This window comes from Pelodiscus sinensis, unplaced genomic scaffold (assembly GCF_049634645.1).
Source record: "Pelodiscus sinensis isolate JC-2024 unplaced genomic scaffold, ASM4963464v1 ctg34, whole genome shotgun sequence".
In the NCBI taxonomy this organism is placed as follows: domain Eukaryota; kingdom Metazoa; phylum Chordata; order Testudines; family Trionychidae; genus Pelodiscus; species Pelodiscus sinensis.
Genome location: NW_027465849.1, coordinates 5,329,547 through 5,351,777, shown reverse-complemented (window position 1 = coordinate 5,351,777; position 22,231 = coordinate 5,329,547). Strand labels below are relative to the sequence as shown.

The window sequence follows — 22,231 nt, the reverse complement described above, 5'->3', positions numbered from 1 at the left end:
GCACAGGATCCGAGAATCCCAGGGCTGGAAGAGACCTCAGGGGTCATCAAGTCCAGCCCCCTGCCCAAAGCAGGACCAACCCCAATTAAATCATCCCAGCCAGGGCTTTGTCAAGCCGGGACTTAAAAACCTCTAGGGATGGAGATTCCACCCCCTCCCTAGGGAACCCATCCCAGGGCTTCACCGCCCTCCTAGGGAAATAGCTTTTCCTAATATCCAACCTAGACCTCCCCCACTGTAACTTGAGACCACTGCTCCTCTTCTGCCACCACTGAGAACAGCCTCTCCCCATCCTCTTTGGAATCTCCCTTCAGGAAGTTGAAGGCTGCTCTCAAATCCCCCCTCACTCTTCTCTTCTGCAGACTAAACAAGCCCAAATCCCTCAGCCTCTCCTCATAGGTCATAATACAGGACTGTATGGCACTTTAAAGACTAACAAGATGGTTTATTAGCTGATGAGCTTTCGTGGGCCAGACCCACTTCCTCAGATCAAAGAAGTGGGTCTGGCCCACAAAAGCTCATCATCTAATAAACCATCTTGTTAGTCTTGAAAGTGCTACACAGTCCTGTATTTTGTTTCAGCTACACCAGACTAACACGGCTACATTTCTATCACTCATAGGTCATGTGCTCCAGCCCCCGAATCATATTGGCTGCCCTCCGCTGGACCCTCTCCAATGCATCCACATCCTTTCTATAGTGGGGGGCCCAGAACTGGACACAATACTCCAGATGTGGCCTCAGAGTCGAATAAAGGGGAATAATCACTTCTCTGGATCTGCTGGCAATGCTCCTCCTAATGCACCCCAATATGTCATTGGCCTTCCTGGCTACAAGGGAGCCCTGTTGACTCATATCCAGCTTCTCATTCACTGTAACCCCCAGGTCCTTTTCTGCCGAACTGCTGCTCAGCCAGTCGGTCCCCAGCCTGTGACAATCCTTGGGATTCTTCCGTCCCAAGGGCAGCCTCTGCGCTTGGCCTTGTGGAACCTCATTTGATTTCTTTTGGCCCAATCCTCCGATTTGTCTAGATCACTCCAGACCCTCTTTCTACTCACCAACGTATCCACCTCTCCCCAAGAGACACAGCAGATGAGGACAAGGGGAGCCATGGCTGGGATAAGGGGGAACTGTATCTCTCCTGGGATCTTGAGAGGGTAAAAGCCCCTTTCTGGGCATCTGTCCTCACAATGGAGGGCGGGGGGTAGGTGGGGCCTGACATCCTTAAGCTAACAAACTTCCTTTCCCATTAGTGCTGCAAAAAGGCCAGGTGGTGACCAGATATTACCGCTGGCTACAGAAGAACGGGGGCTTTGTGTGGATTCAGTCCTGCGCCACCATCTCGGTCAATATCAAGAACCCCAGCGAGAAGAATATGGTTTGGGTCAATTACATCCTCAGGTGAGATCACGTGGAGGTGTCGTCACCTGTCAGCCAGCTACCTCAGGGGGGCGGCGCCGCTTGACATGCTGTGGTAATCGGGATGGATTCACAGAGCCTCCTGCTCCAAAAGCCGAGGCAGCTGCCACCCACGGAACTCGGGGGGAATCCCCATTCGCTGCTGGCTTTATAGGGTGTAGGACACACAGCTGAGCGGCTCTGAATTCATCCAGGAGAGGGCAGGGCTGTGTGCACCCACTCTCTGAGGAGCCCAAAGCATTGTATTATGGGCATTTGGATTAAGATCGCACTGAACCAGGATCAGTGCCTCCTTGGACTGGGTGCATAGCGGGAGATGGTCCCTAGAGGCCTATATCCTCCCAGGGAAAGCAGGGCCAATATATACTAGCCTCATTGGAAACTGAGGCACAGTGAGCTGCCCACAGTCTTACCCCGTCAGAGGTGGGAACAGAACCCAGGAGTTCTGACCGGAGGCCTCTCCCCTCACCCTAATCTCTACACTAAGCCCCCTCCTCTCGCTGGGACTAGACCCCCAGGAGTCCTGCCCCCCAGGCCAGCTCTGCCCACCAGATTCAGCCCAGCCGGCTGAGAGCTCCGCAAGAACTGGAGTGATTAATATTCTGCGTCACGGCAGCTCCTGGCAGACAAGGAGCCGGCTCTCGCTGCTCAGAATATTAAACACCGAGCGAAGCGCCGCACCTGACTGGAAACCGCCTCGGCCCCCGGCCCCTTCGTCTGCGGCGAGACGTGTCTCCGGAGCTGCGGCGTGTGGGCAAGGCCCTGGGACCGTAGCTCTATTGCCCCCACCCTGCTGGGGCCGAGGGGCAATGCGGGCCACGCCCGGAGCTGTGCGTCTGGCAGCCCAGGCAGGCAGCACTGCCTAGTGGTTAGGGGCGGGGGCGGGGCGCTGGAGGCGGCTGCCCGCTGCCCCGGGGTTGGGTTTCTGGGCTGGGGGGCCCAGCCCTCCCCTCGCCATAGCAGCCCAGACCAACCCCCTAGCGCCCGGCCTCAGTGCCAGACGACCGGGGGAGTGAGGCCAGGGTGCCCCCGGGTTGAGCTGCTGGGTAGCGTGAGAGCCGTACCCCCAGCTCCGAGCTCCCCCCAACCTCCGCCCTGAGCCCCCCACATTCCAACCCCAACCCCTGCCTGGAGCCCTGCCCATACACCCAGATCTTCCCTGAGCCCCCTCACCCCCGCCTCTCCACCCCCTGCCCTGACTCCTGCACCCCCCACATCTCCCACCCCCTACCCAGACTCCTGCACCCCCCACATCTCCACCCCCTACCCAGACTCCTGCACCCCCCACATCTCCCACCCCCTACCCAGACTCCTGCACCCCCCACAACCCCACCCTCTACCCTGAGCCTCCTGCACCCCTCCCACACCTCCCCACCCCCCGCCCTGACTCTGCACCCCCCACACCTCCCCACCCCCCGCCCTGACTCTGCACCCCCCACACTTCCCCACCCCCTGACCTGTCTCTGCATACCCCCCACATTTCCCCACCCCCTGCCCTGACTCTGCACCCCCCACACTTTCCCACCCCCTGCCCTGTCTCTGCATCCCCCCCACATTTCCCCACCCACTGCCCTGACTCTGCATCCCCCCCACATTTCCCCACCCCCTGCCCTGACTCTGCACCCCCCACACTTTCCCACCCCCTGCCCTGTCTCTGCATCCCCCCCACATTTCCCCACCCACTGCCCTGACTCTGCATCCCCCCCACATTTCCCCACCCACTGCCCTGACTCTGCACCCCCCACACTTCCCCACCCCCCTGCCCTGACTCTGCACCCCCCACACTTCCCCACCCCCCTGCCCTGACTCTGCATCCCCCCACATCTCCCACCCTCTGCCCTGAGCCTCCTGCACCCCATTCCACACTTACATTTCTTACAAGTACTGTTCTATCATAACCTCCCCAGCCCCGAGGACCCGGGGGGGGGGGGGGGGTTGAGATAGGACAGTACTTGTGAGACATTTAAGCTACTTTCACCCCCCAGAGAGGCCCTCAAAGGGGGTCCGGGGTCATAACTCACAGAGTCAAAGAGCCTCGGGTGCCTGAATAGCGGCTGTCACGGGAGCACTCAGAATCCTTCCTGCGTGAGGTCAGATGGGGAAACAGAGGCACAGGGAGGGGAAATGACAGACTCAGTGCCACAGCCATGAAGGGCCTGACTCTCAGACCCCGCTGCTCTAACCACTAGAGGCCACTCCCCACTCCGCGCGCCTCACCCAGTGGCCCCTCTGTGTGGGGCCCGCAAGATATTTTGTTCACTGTTGCCCATGCGGGAGGTCTCCAGATCCCGCTGGTTTCCAGCCACATGGTTTGTTTGGCAGTGGTGCTACTCATAAGAATGGCCAGCCTGGGTCAGACCAAAGGTCCATCCAGCCCAGTGTCCTGTCTGCCAATAGTGGCCGATGCCAGGGGCCCCAGAGGGAGGGAACACAACAGGGAATCCTCATGTCACTCATTTCCAGACAAACAGAGGCTAGAGACACCATCCCTAATAGCCATGGATGGACCTAACCTCCATGAAGCTATCCAGCTCTTTTTTGAACCCTGTTAAAGTCCTAGCCTTCACCACATCCTCTGGCGAGGAGTTCCACGGGTGACACACATGGAATGCTGGGGCCTGTGAAGTGAGGTGCTTGCTGATTGCACACAGCAGTGATTGTGAGAGCTGTGTGTTCCCGCTGCAGCCAATCACAGCGCTGCCGCGGTTCCATCGGTGCCCCCCGCAAATTCTAGGGACGCCGGCGCCGTCCATAAAACTAGCCTATCCTGGGAGGCCGCCTGGGTTACGCCAGTCTTGCAGCCGTCCTAACCGGGCTGAGAGCTGCAAAGCCTCCACAGTAAGTGATTGCAGGAGAGAGGAAAAACTGAGGCAAGGCCCAGACCCAAAGGGATTCAGGGCCTTACACTGGTTGCTTTCTGCAGGAGGATTCAGGACACCAAGGTCCCCCGGCAGAACTAGGACTGGGCGCTAGGGCTCTTGACACAGCCCGTCTCCAGAGCAGGGGGAAGGGCGCTTCCCACTCAGGCAGGCAGACACGAGCTCGCACGCCTGGAGTTGCAGCGGGACCGGCACAGCTCGGACTGTGGCGTGGGCGAGACTGCCCGGGGACCCCGCTCAAGCAGCTCCCACGGCTGCGGCCACGCTGCCATTTTCAGTGCTCCGAACAGCTGGAGTGTGGGTACACCCCCAGTGTAGTGGCCTGAGCAGGAGGCCCCCGGGGCATTTGCACCAGGCCCAATCAAGGGGTTGTCAGTGTCCCTCCCGGGAGAGACAGGCCCTCAGATTAGCGATGCTTGGTGCTTCGCAGCAGACATTCAGCCGAGAGAGGACCCCGCGCTGTGTCCCCTGAAGTGGAAGCCAGACAAATTCAGGCTGAAAAGAAGGTGCAATTACCTATGGGAGCAACTCACCCGGGGTCACGTGGGAGTCTCCATCCCAGACAATTTTTAAAACTCAAGACGGGATGTTTTCCTAAAAGATCAGCTCCCGCAAGGATTTGGAGCCAGTGCTCTGGCCTGTGCAAGGCTGGGGGGTTGAGAATACACCACCGAGGTCCCTTCTGGCTTTGGAGTCTATACGTTTTGGTCAGAGAGTTGCCAGGTGTCCACTTTTCACCCAGACAGTTCAGTATTTTGGCCTTTTGTCCGGTAAAAAAAACCAAAGAAAATGTCCGGTATTTTCTGTTTTCCTCGGACGGATGGCTAGCGGGGCGGGGGGGAGCAAGGAGTACGGAGCGCAGTAATTTAAAGGCGCAGTGACTATTTTTTTTTTGCTCAACCAATTTTTCCCTGCCTGTTTGGGATTTTTGGTGACGGTATCTGGCAACCTTATTTGATTACTGGCCTCCATAGCTTCAGCGAAGGGCTCTGAGCAAACATTGCAGGGTGGGTGTGGCCTCACAAAACCCGCCACTCATCTGGAGTCTCTCTCCCCCACCTGCGCCATTAAAGCAACTCCAGAATTATACACATTCTCTGGCAAGTGGGTTTTTTTTTTTATATCTAAAATAAATTAATATATGAATGACTACAACAGATGGTTATTAATGGCTGTTTTTTTCCCCCGCTAAAGCAAAAGGAGGTATTATTATGCTAATCCTGTAAGTAATTACAGATACCAGTGTATGATTTGTCAGGGTGATTAGTATTTTAGTTAATTAGTGCTGTAATTACAGAGACTAATTAACTTTCTCTCAGCCTTCCTGGAATGGAAACTTATTTACTTTCTTTTTGCTGGGAAGACGCGCCTGCTGAAAGGCATGGAAAAGTCTCCCCAACCCAACTCAGCCCTCCGTCAGCTGGTCTTTCTCGGGGGCACCCTCCCGGAGCTAGTCATGCGCCAAGCAGAGCTGGCTTGGAAGGAGGAGGAAGAATGACTAGTGGTTATTCCCTATACCCAGGGTGGCCAACCCGCGGCTGTCCACTCCTGAAAGTGAAGCTCGCAACACCTAGAAACGGCCAACAGCCTCTGGCTCCCTGTGCTCACCAGGTGCAGGGGAGTCATCGGGCACGGCAAGATGGTATTGGTTGGCAGGATCCTGCTGTGGCCAAAAAAAGCCTAACCCATGATTTTTAAAGGGACAGCGGTTTTTTTTTTTTTTTTGCTCAACAATTCTGGTGTTGCTCTTTGCATTTTTCCGTTGCTGTTTTGGCTCTCTTCGTTTGATGGGTTGGCCACCCCTGCCCTATACTGTTACATGGGATAGGACTGTGATTGCCAGAGACGGCTTGGGGGCATCTGGACTCCTGGGTTTTTATGGCTAACCCTGGGAGGACGGTGCAAGTCAGTGATTAGCATCTGGGCCTAGACATTCTCTTCCCGGGTCTAGGAGGAAGTGGCCCCGTGGCTACAGACGGGAACCAGGACTCCTGGGTTCTCCTCGCAGCTTAGAAAGCGAAACCTAATACTTAGAATAACGTGTCCAGTTTCAGCTTCTGTGAGACCAGAGCCTTGTGATGGCTGCCACGGCGCGCAGCTGGCTTCCGTATCGTTAAGCGCTCTGGGATCCTGGGATCCCTGCTGATACAGCCAGGGCGCAGGCTGGGCATGTGGCACTCCTGGGCTCCCACCCTGCCTCTCACCGTGCAGCAGTGGGTGTTACACCAGGGGGGAAGTTGGCCCTGGGCTTTCCCCCTTCCCCCCCACCCCCACGCAGCGCTCTGGCAGAGCTCTTCACAGGGGATGGTGCATTTGAATCGGCTCCAACTCTGCCCATCCAGAAACAATGAAAGCCCAAAGCTGGCGGTTTTCTAAAAGCGAGCGCGTGCGATTTCCAATCTGTCCTTGTTTGTTCTTGGACAATAAGGCGATAGCCCTAGAGGGGCTGTTTTGCAGAGAGCAGCCTGCAGGTGGCTGGCTGTGTCAGCTTGAAACCAAGTTTTCCTTCTTCGGTTCTTTTGTGAGAGGCTCCAGGGGCGCCTCCCGGCAGGCTTAGCAGTCCACCAAGGAGGCCCTGTCTTGGGTGGCTCGGGGGCAGGAATACTCCACTGGGCCACAAGGGATCTGGATAAAATTCTCCGCTCCATCGCACCCCGCCTGTGACTTTGGGCAGTTACCTAAGTCCACCGTTTAGATGCCCACTGACCTTTTCAAAGGTGGCGCCTAAACCCATGGGTTCCTAAATCTCCTGGGTATGTCTATGCAGAGACACTCTGGGCTCGGCTACAGTAGAGGGTTAGATCAACTCAGCGACGTGAAATATTCGCACCCCTGAGAGACACAGTTCAGTTGATCTAAATTCCCATGCAGGGAGTGCTGGGTACAATTTTTCCAGCTACTAGCTCTCAGCAAGGTGGGTTTGTTACAGGTGTACTGCTGTGCAGTTTCTAATGTAGACAAAGTTTCAGGAAATGTAGTCCCCTCCTCCCCTACTCTAACCACTAGTCCCCACTTCCCTTCCAGAGCCAAACCTGAATTCAAACCCAGGCCTCATGACTCTAGAGTTCCCTGCTCTAAGCACTAGCCCATACTGCCTCCCGCTGCTACTGAAACCTCATCATGGGAGGGAACAGCCTGATCTCTGATTTCCTTTTGCCAAACCTTTGTAGCAAACCCGAGTGTAAGAGCATGGCCCTGGACGTCTTCCAGCTGCCTGGGATGCCAGCCCGACAGACCGATGCCTCCGACATGTCCGACTTGGAACCAGACTTCAAAGGTAAAAGCCTGTGCCCAGTACCAGGGCACGTTCTGGTACAGTCTGCCTTAGTTCAGGCCCTGCAGGTTAGCAGCAGTATTCCCTGTGAGTTAGTGCTTGGGCAGTCATCCAAGAGATTCAAATGCTGCCCAGCTGATTAGCAAAGCGCCCACAGCTGGCAGCATGTGTGCCTATGGGTGGTGCACATCTGCACAAGTGGACACAACAAAATTTATTCTGCACAAGGATGGGGGAGCATAGTGAGAATACTGATATCAGCACCCTGATTGGTGGCTGCTGCCGGAGCCAATGCTCCAGTCTACCAGACCTCCAGCTCGTTGTTGTACTGCGATGGGTCGTTTAGCTTTGGCTTAGCGAATGGACCCACCATGCAGGGATTAACTGAAGAAATGGACATGAGTCAGTGGGGGTGCTCGTTCTTCTGAGTTATTCCTAGCCCCACTGTGGTTCTGGGAGGCTGAAGGGGGCTGAAGGAGGATGGGATGGGATGGGATATGGGACGCTCTCACTTCAAAGTCATTCCTGACTCCAGAGGGCATCCTGCAACGGGTCTGGGTGGGGGAAATTTGGGCTTGTAGATAAGGGGTAAAAATGAAACCCTGACATGCTCATGGCTACTTTTCATCCGCAGCCTGAGGGCATCTCCTCCACTGGCGCAAATCAGTGGAGCGCTGACTGTAGCACAGCTCCGGTGATTCACACCAGCGATGGGGTCTGGCTGTGCATCCTTAATACACACACACACACACACACACACATACAAGCTATGGGATCTGGCTGTGCATCCTTAATACACACACACACACACACACACACACACAAGCTATGGGATCTGGCTGTGCATCCTTAATACACACACACACTAGCTATGGGATCTGGCTGTGCATCCTTAATACATACACACACACACACACACAAGCTATGGGATCTGGCTGTGCATCCTTAATACACACACACACACACACACACACTAGCTATGGGATCTGGCTGTGCATCCTTAATACACACACATACACACACGAGCTATGGGATCTGACTGTGCATCCTTAACACACACACACACACTAGCTATGAGATCTGACGGCACATACTTAACACCCCCCCACACCCACACCTCCTTCCTTTAAGGATCCTTCTGTAATTGCCGGGTTCATCTTCCCTTCCTTGCCCTTCTGTGGCTTTTCACTGGCTGCTGCAACCCCCCGCTGCCCCGGCAGACAATGTATTTCACCCACGGAGGAGTCTGTCTTACCCATTGCAGGGGCAAGTCTGAGGAGGCTTTGTGACTGAAAGCTTGTACGGTGCTTTAAGATCCTCAGGGGAAGGCTGCCGCAGCGGGGCGAAGCATCATTCATTTCACACCAGACAAGCCTCATCTTAATTAACCTCTCTTGGCCTGCGATAAGTTACACGGCAGTGTCATGCTCTGAGATAACACAGTGTGACAGGCCAAGGGAGGAGCCTTTGCAGGAGGGTCAGAGCGTGTGTGTCAGGGGAGGCGAATTCCAGCGATAATAGAAACTTTGGATCAGTTCCCGGGGGGTCGCAAACACTCCATGTCGGCATCCTTTTGCCAGGCTCCTGGTGACAGCCTCCTGCGCAGAACACCGGCGCACACGTCCCCCCTCTCCCCTGCTTTTCATGTGAGGATCTCAAAGCACTTTTCAGACATTAATTCATGCAACTTCCCGGGACATAAGGAATGATTGTCCTCACAGCAGAGCACTCAGGAGTCCTGGCTCCCACGTTCCCAATCTAACCCCCACCTCCCAGCCCCCCGCTCCTAGCTCTCAAATCTTACAGCGTCTCGGAAGGGCTCTCTGGAACCCCAAGGCTCACAGGGCTAAAGCTGGGGGGCGTGGGACATCTGAATGACATGCACCCTCCTCTGTGCACCGCACTGGAAGGCAGGTCAGTGTATCAGCATCCCTAGGCACATGCCAATGTATGGTCCGCCAGGGTACGTCTATACTGCAGCGCTATTTTGGGGTACCGGAAGCATCCCAAAGTAGCTGTTCCATGTCTATTGAAGCAGCCTGTTATTTCGAAATAGATTTCGAAATAAAGGGCGATCCGACGTCCCGGTAACCCATGTTCCACGAGGGCGAAGGGGCATTTCGGAATAGTGAGTTATTTCGGAATTAACTCGAAATAAGCTTATGTCGTGGCAAGGGTGCTGTGTAGATCTACAGAGAGATGTAGATTAGGCACCTCGAAATTGCTAATGAAGCTGGGATTTAAATACCCCGCGCCTCATTAGCATCAACAAGGCTGCTGCTTTTTTTTCGAAACTGAGTTTTTTTAGAAAAAAAAACGGCAGTCTAGATGCGGATGTCAAAAATAAAGCCTTTTGTGACAGATCCTGTAAACCTCATTTTTGGAGGAATACATGATCTGTCGAAAAAGGCTTTATTTTCGACAGCTCTGCATCTCGACTGCCGGGTTTTTTTAAAAAAAACTTCCGTTTTGAAAAAAAGCGGTGGCCGAGTTTATGCTAATGAGGCGTGGGATATTTAAATCCCGGTTTCATTAGCAATTTCGACGTGCCTAATCTACATCTCTCTGTCGACAGAGAGGTGTAGTCTAGACACAGTCCCAGAGTCCTGCTCGGTCAGCACCACTCTCCCGGCATCCACCAATGACTCGTGTTTGGCTGGCTTGCTTGCTCATCTTTCACTCTCACCAGTTGCTGATATTAGGTGCATTACGGTAGGGCCTCGACGCCCCACCCAGAAACCAGGACCCCACTGAGCTAGGTGCTTGTGAGCAGGTGTATTACGGTAGCTCCAGTCACATGCCAAGGCCCCACTATCTGAGGTGTTGTACAAACAGCCCCAGGGAGCTGAAAATCCCATTAAATGCCAGGAGTCAGCCCCTGGAGACAGAGGAATGGGGGAGCACGGGGAACTGGTTGAGACAGCGTCGGCCGTCACATACCGTTGCTTTCTATTAGCTGACACTAGCCACACGCCAACAAAAACATCTTTCCAGTCCAGATACCGTCTCCCTCCCTGCCCACGTGTTGCTGTAGTTCCGTGGACAGGGAACCCCATGCATCTTATTTCAGAGAGTGGCCCGAAAGCCTGGTTGGCGGTGTCTACACTGGCCACTTATTCCGGAAAATCAGCCGCTTTTCCGGAATAACTTGCCAGCTGTCTACACTGGCCCCTTGCATTTCCGGAAAAGCGCTGACGATCTACTGTAAAATCGTCAGTGCTTTTCCGGAAAAACTATGCTGCTCCCGTTCGGGCAAAAGTCCTTTTCCGGAAAACTGTTCCGGAAAAGGGCCAGTGTTGACAGCACAGATTTCTTTTCCGCAAAAAAGCCCCGATCGTGAAAATGACGATCGGGGCTTTTTTGCGGAAAAGCGTCCGTGCCAATCTAGACACGCTTTTCCGAAAATGCTTTTAACGGAAAACTTTTCCGTTATAAGCATTTCAGGAAAATCATGCCAGTGTAGACGTAGCCGTTTTGTGTGAGAAACGCAGCACAGCCAGAGCCGCTGCGGCTGAGCGGAGGGTAAGCCCAGGCATGGCTGGGCCAGAAGGCAGTATTACAATTGGTCCAAAGTGTCCCATTAAAACAGCGTTCAGATACAAAATTGGGGTTTTATGGAAACCCAATTTTTCACATTGTCTGTGTCCTGTGGCAACCTTAAACCGGTGCATTAAAAAATAGCTCGTCCAAAACTACAACTATTCTGATACTGCAGAACCTCATGGAGACTGTAGTTTGGTTGTCTCATGTCCCCTTTCTCCTGTATGAGCTGGACTCTATGGCTAGACTGTATCTTCCATGATGCACCAAAGCTAAGGACGTCCAGAGTGCATAACCTCCCTTCTGCAATAGGCAAGACCCTGATGCATCATGGGAAATATAGTCCACCAGAGAGCCTGGCCCACAGGCAGTAGACACAGGAGTCATTCAAAGTACAACTCCCATGAGGCACAGTGGCAGCATTTCCAAATTGTTTTGGTTTTTTTGCTGATTTTTTTTTTTTTTTATTCCAAGCGGATGGGAAAAAATAAAATTTGCTGTAAGAAACAGACAAAATAATTGACTGTGGTTTTTTCAGCTTGACAGGATTCAGATTTTATCATTAGAGCCCCGCATGGCTACAAAATGTGTACCCCCATCCATATCCAAGCAAAAAAATGATCCACGGATCTCTACCTCCATATCCAAGGATGCAGACACCCTCAGATATACAGCAGATAGCTGCGGATTTGCGGGGCTCTATTTAGAATTTCAACACACACAAAAATGTTTGAAATGCTGAAAATATTCAATCAATTTAAATTTTCTACATTCTGAGAGAAACTCCGGGGCATCAGACAACTAGCAATTAACAGGAAACACTGAAATTTAAAGCGTTGAAGCTTTATGACCGTTAAAACACATCTACACAATATATATGAATATGCAAACATACTAAGTAGCTTTACATCAAACTCTAGTAGGTTCTCTGGCAGCATTTGTCTTACTTTGCCTGGCTGTACATTTCTGTTATTATTGATGGAAATACTATTTCATCCGTTTGCACGTGAAAACAGTGAAATCAGCATTTACCGACAGAAAACTAATCTTTCCAAGCCGAGCTGGCGCTAATTAACAATTCCATGGAAAATACCCATTTTCTGACCAGTAGGGAAGAACCAGAACTCGCCCTTAGTGAGGAACGGAATAGATGAAACCCTAAAAGCATTTCCCCACCTCCAATGTATTGCCCTACAGATAGGCTCCAACGCTGGGCCCTTAACCCACCTAGAGCATGAAGGGATCATATTGCATTCATGCTACAGCCATCCCTGGACAGAGGTAGGTTGGGCTAGCGGTTAGCGCACAGACCTGTGCATATTGGTTACTCCGTCAGAGCCGGGGTGAAGAGCCCAGGCTACACTAGGAAAGGGCATTGTAATACCCCAATGGAAGAAAAGAAGTTAACCATTTCCTCTCCTCTGTGGCTGTAAGGCTAGGGAGCAGGCCTGTCCCAGCGGGAAGGACACGGTGTTGGGGGAAACACGCCACGTTGACTTTGCCCTGCCATAATGTGTTAAACCCCTTTGGGTCCTGTCCATCTTGCGTGTGCCCTGAGGCTGTGGAAGGATAAAATGGGATTGAACTTCCATTTTGGAGGGGTTCTCTCTGGAAAAATATTTTTTAGATAAACCAAACTCATTCCCTACTGGCCCAAAGCAGCCTCAGTTCAGCCCCCCGCTGCTCCTTAATCTGTTTTCTCTTTGCCCCTCCCAGAGAGCGACCGTGGGCCGGAAGGCAAGCAGGGGGAGCAGTTTCTGCCCAAGATGGCTGGGGCCTTGGCCAAAGGCTACTCCCGGAGCACGCTGGACAATGGGGCCCGTTGCTCCATGGCGGAGAACGATGCCAGCAGCCCGGACACGAGCTACAAGGACGAGGAGACTTCGGAGGAAGCCGGGGCAAGCGACACCGAGCGGCGCCGGGGGCCCCAGAGCAAACGGATCAAGCTGGAGTTCCAGGCGGAAAGCCCTCCCCACATGGCCTCGCTCGCCAGCACGGAGGAGTCGGACAGCGGCAGCGAGGAGGAGGCTGCCTCTTCGCCCCCGCCGCTGGAGAGGAGGGCAAACGGGTACAATATGGCAGCAGGGAGGAACGCGGGGCCGAGCCGGCCCTGCACATCAGAGTTCGCCTCCGTCATCCAGACGCAGAGGAGCTACCCACCGAAAGCCGGCGCGGCGCTTAGCATTAAGACGGAGCAGAGCCAGGCTCCCAAGTACGACAAGGCCTCCCCGTGGACCTACCCCTCCGCCCGGGATGCCCACGAGGGAGCCGCCTACACTGTGAGCAAAGCACTTAGCCTGGAGAAGCCCATTCTGAGGCAAGCCTCTTCCCACTTGTACGTCTCCATCCCGGACTCAGTGCTCACCCCTCCGGAGATGGACAGCAGTGGGGGCTTGGCTAAGGCCCCCTTCAGCACCTCCCCCCGGGCGGTGCTTCCGGCCCCTTCGGCCGAGACGCTCTCTCCGCCGCTCTCGGGTTCGCCCTGCGAGGAGAGGACCACCTCGACACCCTTTGCCCCCCTGGTCTATCCCGGCGAGATGGAGGCGCTTCAGCGATTCCACGCGGGGAACATGGTCCTCCCACTGGTGCATCAGCTCGGTGGGCACCACGGGCTCGCCAGCACCACGGGCTCCCAGAGCCTCTACACCACCAGCACTATCCGGTACGCCCCTGCCGACGTGACCCTAGCTGTGCCCGGCGGTGTACTGCCCGCCTCCCATGCAATCAACCTCATGGACATCGGCAGCCCGGAGTCCAAGACCTCCATGGAACTCATGTACCATCACATCCAGCGGCTCAACATGGTGACGCCCTTCGGGAACTCGGCCGGCGCCACCGGTCTGGCGCAGCTTTCGGGCGCCGCGGGGGGCGTGTTCACGGCCGCCGAATCCTTGTTCTCCACGCTGCCCTTCTCCATGGCCGGCGGAGGCATCCACAGCCTGTCCGCCTCGGAGCGCAAAGAGGACTGAGCCATGGGGCTGCTCCGGAGGCTCGGTAGAGACGCCACCCCGCGCTGACTCTGCGCTGACGTCCTTGCGCCTTTGAAACTCATCTCCGGGTCTCGCGCCCGCATGAGCTGCCGGCTGCTTCGGCAGGGAAAAGTCTTTATTCTGGACTCAATCCTCGTGTCTCGTTCCCCTCCCCCCAACTAAATCACAGCACAAATCAGTAGAGAAAAACGTGTTCCCCATCAGTATTCTCCGCCTTGCTTCAGAGCTCTCCCCTCCTGGGCCAGATGCTCCTGTTACGCTGGTGTAAATCCAAAGCGGGGCCATGAATTCATCCAGATTCACACCAGAGAATGGAATCGGCACTTCTTAAAATCAGCTGCCCTGTGGGGAAAAGCCGGGGCCACAGCAAGCACTCGTTTCCCCTCCTTGCTGATTTAAATCTTTAATAGCAGGAGGAGCTTCCTTCACCTCTTTGCCCTTTCTCCCATGAATGCATAATGGTGCATGGGAAAAAGGACGCTTTGCGCTCATCGTGTGGCCCGGTCCCCCACTAATTTCCATAGCAATTGCAGCCGGTGGAGGGTCTGGCCCGTGGTACTTTTCCCGCGTCACATTGCTGTATCAATATTAATCAATCCTCACTGAGTGTCATCCGCGTTGTTGCAGCGGGGGGGCCGGATTCTGTTCCTGTTCTGTTACCCGGGGTAAAATCTGGAGCGGTTCCATGGTAACCGAGAGCAGAAGAGGGTTTGGGGAAGCGAAGACAAAGAGAGAGCAACGCAAATTGGAGCCAGTGGATGCAGCTACCCAGGAAATCTGTGGGGCAAACAGGGCAGGGAGGGCATGAGCAGCAAAGCCAGGGGCTTACCCTGATCGACAGGGAAGGAAAAATGAGGTGGCTGACCAGGCCCGGCCCTAGAGCAAGGCGAGCAAGGCAAAGGCCTGGAGCCCTGTGTTACTGAATATTCACCATCCACCCGCTGGGCCTGGGGCCCCACTCCCAGCATCTTGCGTTGGGCCCCCAAACTCTTTGGTTGGGCCTGTGGCTGACAGTCTCTCCTTAGCTGCTTCAGGGTGTCCGACAAAGCATCCATCCCGCACCGCCTCCATCTTCTACCTCCCGGTGGCTGCTTCTCTTATGCCTCCCGACCCTGTTGGCCTCTTCGACTTGGAAGTTCCAGTCATGTCGAGAGCTACAGAGCACACAGCTATACCCCGGACTCACTGGCCACTTCTGCCTGTTTCCTGACCCGTCAAGCAGTTTGGCCCAGCGATATGTCAGGGCGAGATATGCTCAAGTGCTTTCCCCGGCAGATTATTAGCGAAAGAGAGAGCGAGAGTTTTGCTCTTTGGGAGTGGTTGGCAGAGGGCGGATCCCTTGGTGATAGTAGGGTTGCCAGTGGTTTAACAAAAAATACCGAACACCCCTTCCCCCCCAAAAAAAAGCCACCGGGAAAAAATTATTTTGAGGGAAAAAAAAGGGGGAGACCAAAGTTATTGAGGGGGAAAAAAAAAGGCGCTGCGCCTTTAAATGGCCCCATGCTCCTCACTCCCCTGTTCCCGCCAGATGCATCAGGGGAAAATTGTCCCCGCCAGGCTTCCATCCAAGGGAAACCGAAAATACCGGACATTTCACGTGTCTGGTATTTTCTGGTTTTTTTACCTGACGGGACACCCAAATAACAGACCGTCCGGGTGAAAACCGGATACCAGGCAACCCTAGGAGATGGCCTGTTCTGTTCATTCCCTCTGGGGCACCTGGCCAGTCTTGCCGGTCCATAGCTGGACCTTCTACGATTCCCCGCTGCGCCTGAGTACAATTCCTTTTATTCCTCCTTGGGAGGCGAGGAAATTGGCAAGAAAAGAGGCTTCTCCCCCAACTCCACTGGGTGTTTTCCCCCTATTCAAGGATGGATGAATGGAAGCTGGATACAAAGAAAGTTGTTAGCAGGCTGTTCTGGCGGCTCGGTCTCTGCTCACTGGTGGGGACTTCCTGTGCTTGTCACCGCCGTTTTCACGGCAGGGCCTTTTCCCTAGGAAGGGCTGAGACCTCTTCCCGGCTTGCAGTAGATTCAGCACCTCGTCGTGCGAGGCCTGCACCAAACCCCTCGCTGAAATCCAGCCTGGACAGCCGCAAATCGTATTTGCTTTAAGCTACAGCAAGAGCCTTTGCACTCTCTTGTCTGTGTTGCTTGGACGATACTCCACCAAAACGTCAATGGTCGTTTGACTGGCGAGCGAGAGAACAGGCAGGGGTGTTTAGGGCACCCTCCCAGGCAGTGCGAGCCCCCCAGGCCAGGCCCCCTGGCTCCAAAAGGTGAACAATTTCCTCCAGGAGAAACTGAGCCTGACATCAGAAGAGCCCATTGGTTAGGCCACAGTGGAAAGGCAGGAGAGCCCTATTCAAATCCTCTCCCATCTCGCAGAGGGGGTTTTGAACCAAGATCCTCCACAGCCCAGATGAGCGCGTTGACCCCCGAGTCAAAAGTTAAGAAGTCGGCAGCATCCCTTTTGCATGAATAGGACCCGCCAGCGAATACCCACCTTCCCCAGGCCTGTAGGTCATGCGGGGTCTAGGCACAGAATCCTAGAACAGGAAGGAACCTCGAGCGATCATCAAGGCCAGTCCCTGCCCTCCTGGCAGGACCAAGCGCCGTCTAGGTCAGAGGCGGCCCTGATGCTTCCCCATCCCAATTAGGGTCTGGGGGCAGAGGAGCACGCGACGCCTCCTCCCACCCTGCCAGGAGCATATGGCATTTTGAAGCGCTGTGCACTGCTCTCAGGGCGGGGGGTAGGTGGTGGGGGAGGCTTTGCACACTCCCCCACCCCCAGGCCCTCATTGTCCTGGGACGGGGGAGCATGCGAAGCCTCCTTCTGCCCTGTCAGGAGCACACTGCTTTGAAGTGTCGCATGCTGCTGGCAGGGGAGGGGGGAGAGCGGAGGTGTCCTCGTGTGCTACCCCCACCCCCAGGCTCTAATTGGCCTAGGAGCAGGGGAGTGAGGGAAGTCTCCTCCCACGCCAGGGGCATGGGCACCTTGGAGGAACTTGGGGGGGGGGGGGGCAAAGGCACTCCCTCAGCCCCAGACCAATCATTATCTGGGGGTGGGGAAACTGGAAATATGTTGGCCCCGCCCCTTCCTGTGTGGCCCGGGGCCACTTCAAAAATTTCCAAAATGGCCCACGGCAAAAAAATTATTGCCCACCCTGGTCTAGATCATCCCTGATTAGGGATGTGAATGGGTCACCAGTTACCTGGTCAGCATCACCTTTACTGAGTTAAGCAGCGCCTGGGAGCAGATCCCTGCATGCAGCCCCCCGTGCAGGGCTGCTGCCACCCACCCCCCTGGTCCCTCTGCATGGGGCAGCAGCCCTGTGGGCTGGGGGCTGTTTCAGCAGGCCTGGAGCTGTCCCCCCCCCCCTTCCCACTTAATCACTTAACTGGTTAAACCCAAGGGTTAATCTGTTAATTGATTAAACAGGACATTACCTCCTGGGGCCTGACAGATGTTTGTCTTCCTGCTCTTAAATATCTCCAGTGATGGAGGTTCCACAACCTCCCCAGGCAATTTATTCCAGTGCTTAAGCATCCTGACAGGCAGGAAGTTTTTCCCAATGTCCAACTTAAACCTCCCTTGCTGCAATTTAAGCCCATTGCTTCTTGTCCTATCAGAGGCCAAGGAGAACAATTTTTTCCCCTCCTCCTTGTGACACCCTTTTAGGTACTTGCAAACCGCTAGCATGTCCCCTCTCTGTCTTCTCTTTTCTAAACTAAACAAGCCCCAATTCTTGCAGTCTGCCTTCATAGCTCATGATTTCGAGGTCTTGAATCATTTTTGCTGCTCTTCTGTGGAACTTCTCCAATTTCTCCACATCCTTCTGAAATGTGATGGCCTGAACTGGACACAATACTCCAATTGAGGCCTGATCAGCCCCCAGAAGAGTGGAAAAATGTTTTGCTGAGTAACGGTTACACGATAAGGATTCCAGAGCTGTCGGTGTAACAGCCCCGCCCACTGAAGTCTAATCACGAGCAGAGGCGTGTCAGGCCCTACTGCTCACATTCCCCCCACCTCGGGGAGCCCACCCGCTAGGGACGGGGGGAACGCTCCATTCCTGGGCTCTGCTCAATCCATGGCTTTTGCCCTGAGATGGCCAAGAGGAGGAACTGCCAAGGGAAACTAAATTATGATCAACTCATGTCCCACTGGGCCCTGCCCACCAGAGAGCATTGTGCATGGTCATGCTGGGTTGGATTTGGACCAGTGACTAGTTTGAAAGTCTTGCATTGCACTATGGCGCCTCTTTCAAACAATCTACCCCCTACCCCACCTCCATGCAAACACAGCCCTTCGACTGAACCATCCCAGCCCTAACAAAAATACGCCCTCAGGTTGGGAACAGAGCCACCTCCCCCCCGTGCGCCCAGACAAGCTAGGAGAACAAAAAGGATGCAGAGAGACAATTCCATTGGCTGCCCTTAAAAAGGTAAACTGATGCCATGACTTTTAGCACTTATTAAAAAAAAAGAGATGTGTATAATTGTTTTAAAAAAGGACCCGTCCCACCGCCAAACAGTAGCACTTGTACGCCGTGTTCCTTTTCTGTAGCTTTTGCTAAAGGATCTCTGTGTAGGTTTTTTGTTTTTATTTTTCCATTCCCATTTGTCAGATGAAGGTAACTTCCGTCATTTACTGGTTGGTGTCATTGCTGCGGCTTTCTGCAGTCCAGGATTTCAATGAAAATAAAATAAAATTTTAAAAAAGAGTGAGAGAATCTACTTGTTTCTCAGCTTCTAATATAAAGGGCTCTTACAGAGTTAGCAAGAGACCCATGCCTGGAGATCTTTCTTCACAAACACCCAAAGCAGTCACACCTGACGCTGATTACAGACTTCTCTTTCCCCTTTTGGTTTAATTAGAAGAAACTGTGAAAGGAACGAAATGCCACGGAACAGCCACAGAACATGCAGGTGAGCAGCATGAACAGCACAGAGGTTATGGGGAAGGAAACTCTTTGGCTGTGTCTAGACTGGCAAGTTTTTCCACAAAAGCAGCTGTTTTTGCGGAAAAACTTGCCAGCTGTCTACACTGGCTGCTTGAATTTCCGCAAGAACACTGACGATCTCATGTAAGAAATCAGTGCTTCTTGCGGAAATACTGTGCTGCTCCCGTTCAGGCAAAAGTCCTTTTGTGCAAAAGGGCCAGGATAGACAGCTCAGATTTGTTTTGCGCAAAAAAGCCCCGATCGTGAAAATGGCGATCGGGGCTTTTTTGCGCAAAAGCGCGTCTAGATTGGCCACGGACGCTTTTCCGCAAAAAATGCTTTTGCGGAAAAGCGTCCGTGCCAATCTAGATGCTCTTTTCCGCAAATGCTTTTAACGGAAAACTTTTCCGTTAAAAGCATTTGTGGAAAATCATGCCAGTCTAGACGTAGCCTTTGTGAACAATCTGAGATTTGACTGTCAAAGGAGTTGGGCAGCCGCAATCGGGTGCCAGTTTCAATGGGAGTTGTGGGTGCATGACACTTCTGACAAATAGCCATTTGACTGGAAACATGCCTTAAATTGGGAAAGGGGGATCAGTTTCATACCAGGGAATTTATATACGGGCTCCTCCCTCTATAGCCGAGGCCCAGAAGTTATGTCAACCAGTAGCACAGTTCTGTGAAGAAGCACCCGCTGTATTTCTAATGACGACGGGAACAGAGAGCTATTTGCTAACAGTTTTAAAGGAGAATGAGATTTTCACGATGGCAAAGTTCACTTGATCAGACTTTCCAAAGAATACCTGACAAGGCTCATTCAGACTGACAGGAACTGGGCAGAGGAATGGTCCAGCCTTTAACCTCTCTAATGGGAAATGCAGCTGGACAGTGTCTAGAACGAGGACATCCGGAGCCAGAGCCCTGGAGTCAGGGAGCAGCAGCGGATTTCACATTTCAACAGCTCTTCTGAGTTCTAAAGCGAGTTGCAGAGTCATCGAAATGGAAGGAACCTGGAGAGGTCAAATCCAGGCCCAGATACTCACAGCAGGACCAAGCACCATCTAAAACATCCTTGATGGAGTTTCCACAACTTCCATCTTCCACTGGATGGAGGATCCAGTGATGGAGATTCTACAACTTCCCTAGGCAATTTATTCTGGTCTTTAACCACCCTGACAGGTAGGAAGTTTTTCCTAATGTCCAACCTAAACCTCCCTGGCTGCAATTTAAGCCCATCGCTTGTTTCCTTTCATCAGAAGTTAAGGAGAATAATTTTTTCCTCCTTTTCGGCATTTGAAAGCTGTCATGTCTCTTTTCAATCTTTCCTCATGGGTCATGTTTTCTAAACCATCAGTCATCTGTGTTGCTCTTCTCTGGACCTTCTCCAATTTCTCCACACCTTTCCTGAAATGTGGTGCCCAGAACTGCACATAGTACTCCAGTTCAGGACTAATCAGCGCAGAGTAGAGCAGAAGAATGACTCCTCGTGTCTTGCTCACAACACTCTCATTAATACATCCCAGAATGATGTTTGCTTTTTTTTGCAACAGTGTCACATTGACAATTCATATTTAGCTTGTGGCCAACAACAACAGAATGAGGTTTAATAAAGAGAAATGCAAAGTGCTCCACTTAGGAAGGAACAATCAGTTCCATACATACAAGATGGGAAGCGACTGTCTAGGAAGGAGCATGGCGGAAAGGGATCTAGGGGTCATAGTGGACCACAAGTTGAATATGAGTCAACAGTGTGATGCTGTTGCAAAAAAAGCAAATATGATTCTAGGTTGTATCAACAGGTGTGTTGTAAGCAAAACTCGTGAAGTCATTCTGCCGCTCTACTCTGCACTAGTTAGGCCTCAGCTGGAGTACTGTGTCCAGTTCTGGGCGCCACATTTCAAGAAAGATGTGGAGAAATTGGAAAGGGTACAGAGAAGAGCGACAAGAATGATTAAAGGTTTAGAGAACATGACCTATGAAGCCAGGCTTCATGAACTGGGCTTGTATAATTTGGAAAAAAGAAGATTAAGGGGGGACATGATAGCAGTTTTCAAATATCTAAAAGGGTGTCACAAGGAGGAAGGAGAAAATTTGTTCCTCTTGGTTTCTGAGGACAGGATAAGGAGTAATGGGGCTTAAAGTGCAGCAGGGGAGGTTTAGATTGGACATTAGGAAAAAATTCCTAACTGTCAGGGTGGTCAAATATTGGAATAAATTGCCAAGGGAGGTGGTGGAATCTCCCTCTCTGGAGATATTTAAGAACAGGTTAGACAGACATCTGTCAGGGATGGTGTAGACGGAGCTTGGTCCTGCCTTGAGGGCGGGGGGCTGGACTCGATGACCTCTTGAGGTCCCTTCCAGTCCTATTATTCTATGATTCTAACCCCTAGATCCTTTTCTGCAGGGCTCCTTCCTAGACAGTCACTTCCCATTCTGTGCGTGAGACTGATTGTTCCTTCCTAAGTGGAGCACTTTGCATTTGTCCTTATTGAATTTCATCCTATTTTCCCTCAGACCATTTCTCCAGTTTGTCTAGAACATTTTGAGTTGTAATCATAGCCTCCAAAGCGCTTGCAGCCCCTCCCAGCTTGGTATCATCCAAATACTGTATAAGCAGACGCTCTATGCCATTGTCTAAATCAGACAATATTGAACAGAACTGGTTCCAAAACTGATCCCCACAGAGCACCTCCCTTTCTGCCCTTCCAATGTGACCCACTGTGACCACTGATAAATACTCTCTGGAAACGGTTATTCAACCAATTATGCACCCACCTTATAGTAGCTCAGTCTAGGTCAGGGGTGGGGAGCTGGATGTGACCCCCAGCTTTCCTGGGTCCAGCCACTGAGGCTCAGAACCCTCTCCCCAGCACTGGGGAGTCCAAGCTGGCGCGCCAACCTCCCCGCTGTCCCATGCACAAAATCTATTAGCCTGCCCTCTCCCTCATGCTTTAGTATGCAAGGGGAATGTGGGGAGTGCCTTTCTTCTCCTCAGTCAGAGGTCACATCAATATGGGTTTGGGGTTCTCTCATGTGTGTGGGCCCCTGACTGATTTTTCTGTGGCTGAGCAGCCCTTGACCCAAAAACAGTTCACCCCGATGTAGGTTGTGTTTCCCTAGTTTGTTATGTGAGGGGGCTTTTATTTTGTTGTCCTGGGAAATCAGCAGAACTCCCACTGTTTTT

At 53.0% G+C, this 22,231-nt stretch overlaps 1 protein-coding gene across 2 annotated transcripts in view; it reads left to right on the top strand.

Moving 5' to 3' along the window:
* Positions 1 to 18,829, top strand: part of NPAS1 (neuronal PAS domain protein 1) — a 118,248-nt gene extending 99,419 nt beyond the window's left edge. For both annotated transcript variants that reach the window (XM_075915360.1, XM_075915361.1), the window contains 3 exons: positions 1,254 to 1,401; positions 7,469 to 7,575; positions 12,829 to 18,829. In XM_075915360.1, coding sequence (XP_075771475.1) covers positions 1,254 to 1,401; positions 7,469 to 7,575; positions 12,829 to 14,081 — 1,508 coding nt within the window. In that variant the 3' untranslated portion in view covers positions 14,082 to 18,829. The remainder of the gene's footprint in view (positions 1 to 1,253; positions 1,402 to 7,468; positions 7,576 to 12,828) is intronic.
* Positions 18,830 to 22,231: the final 3,402 nt, after the last annotated feature.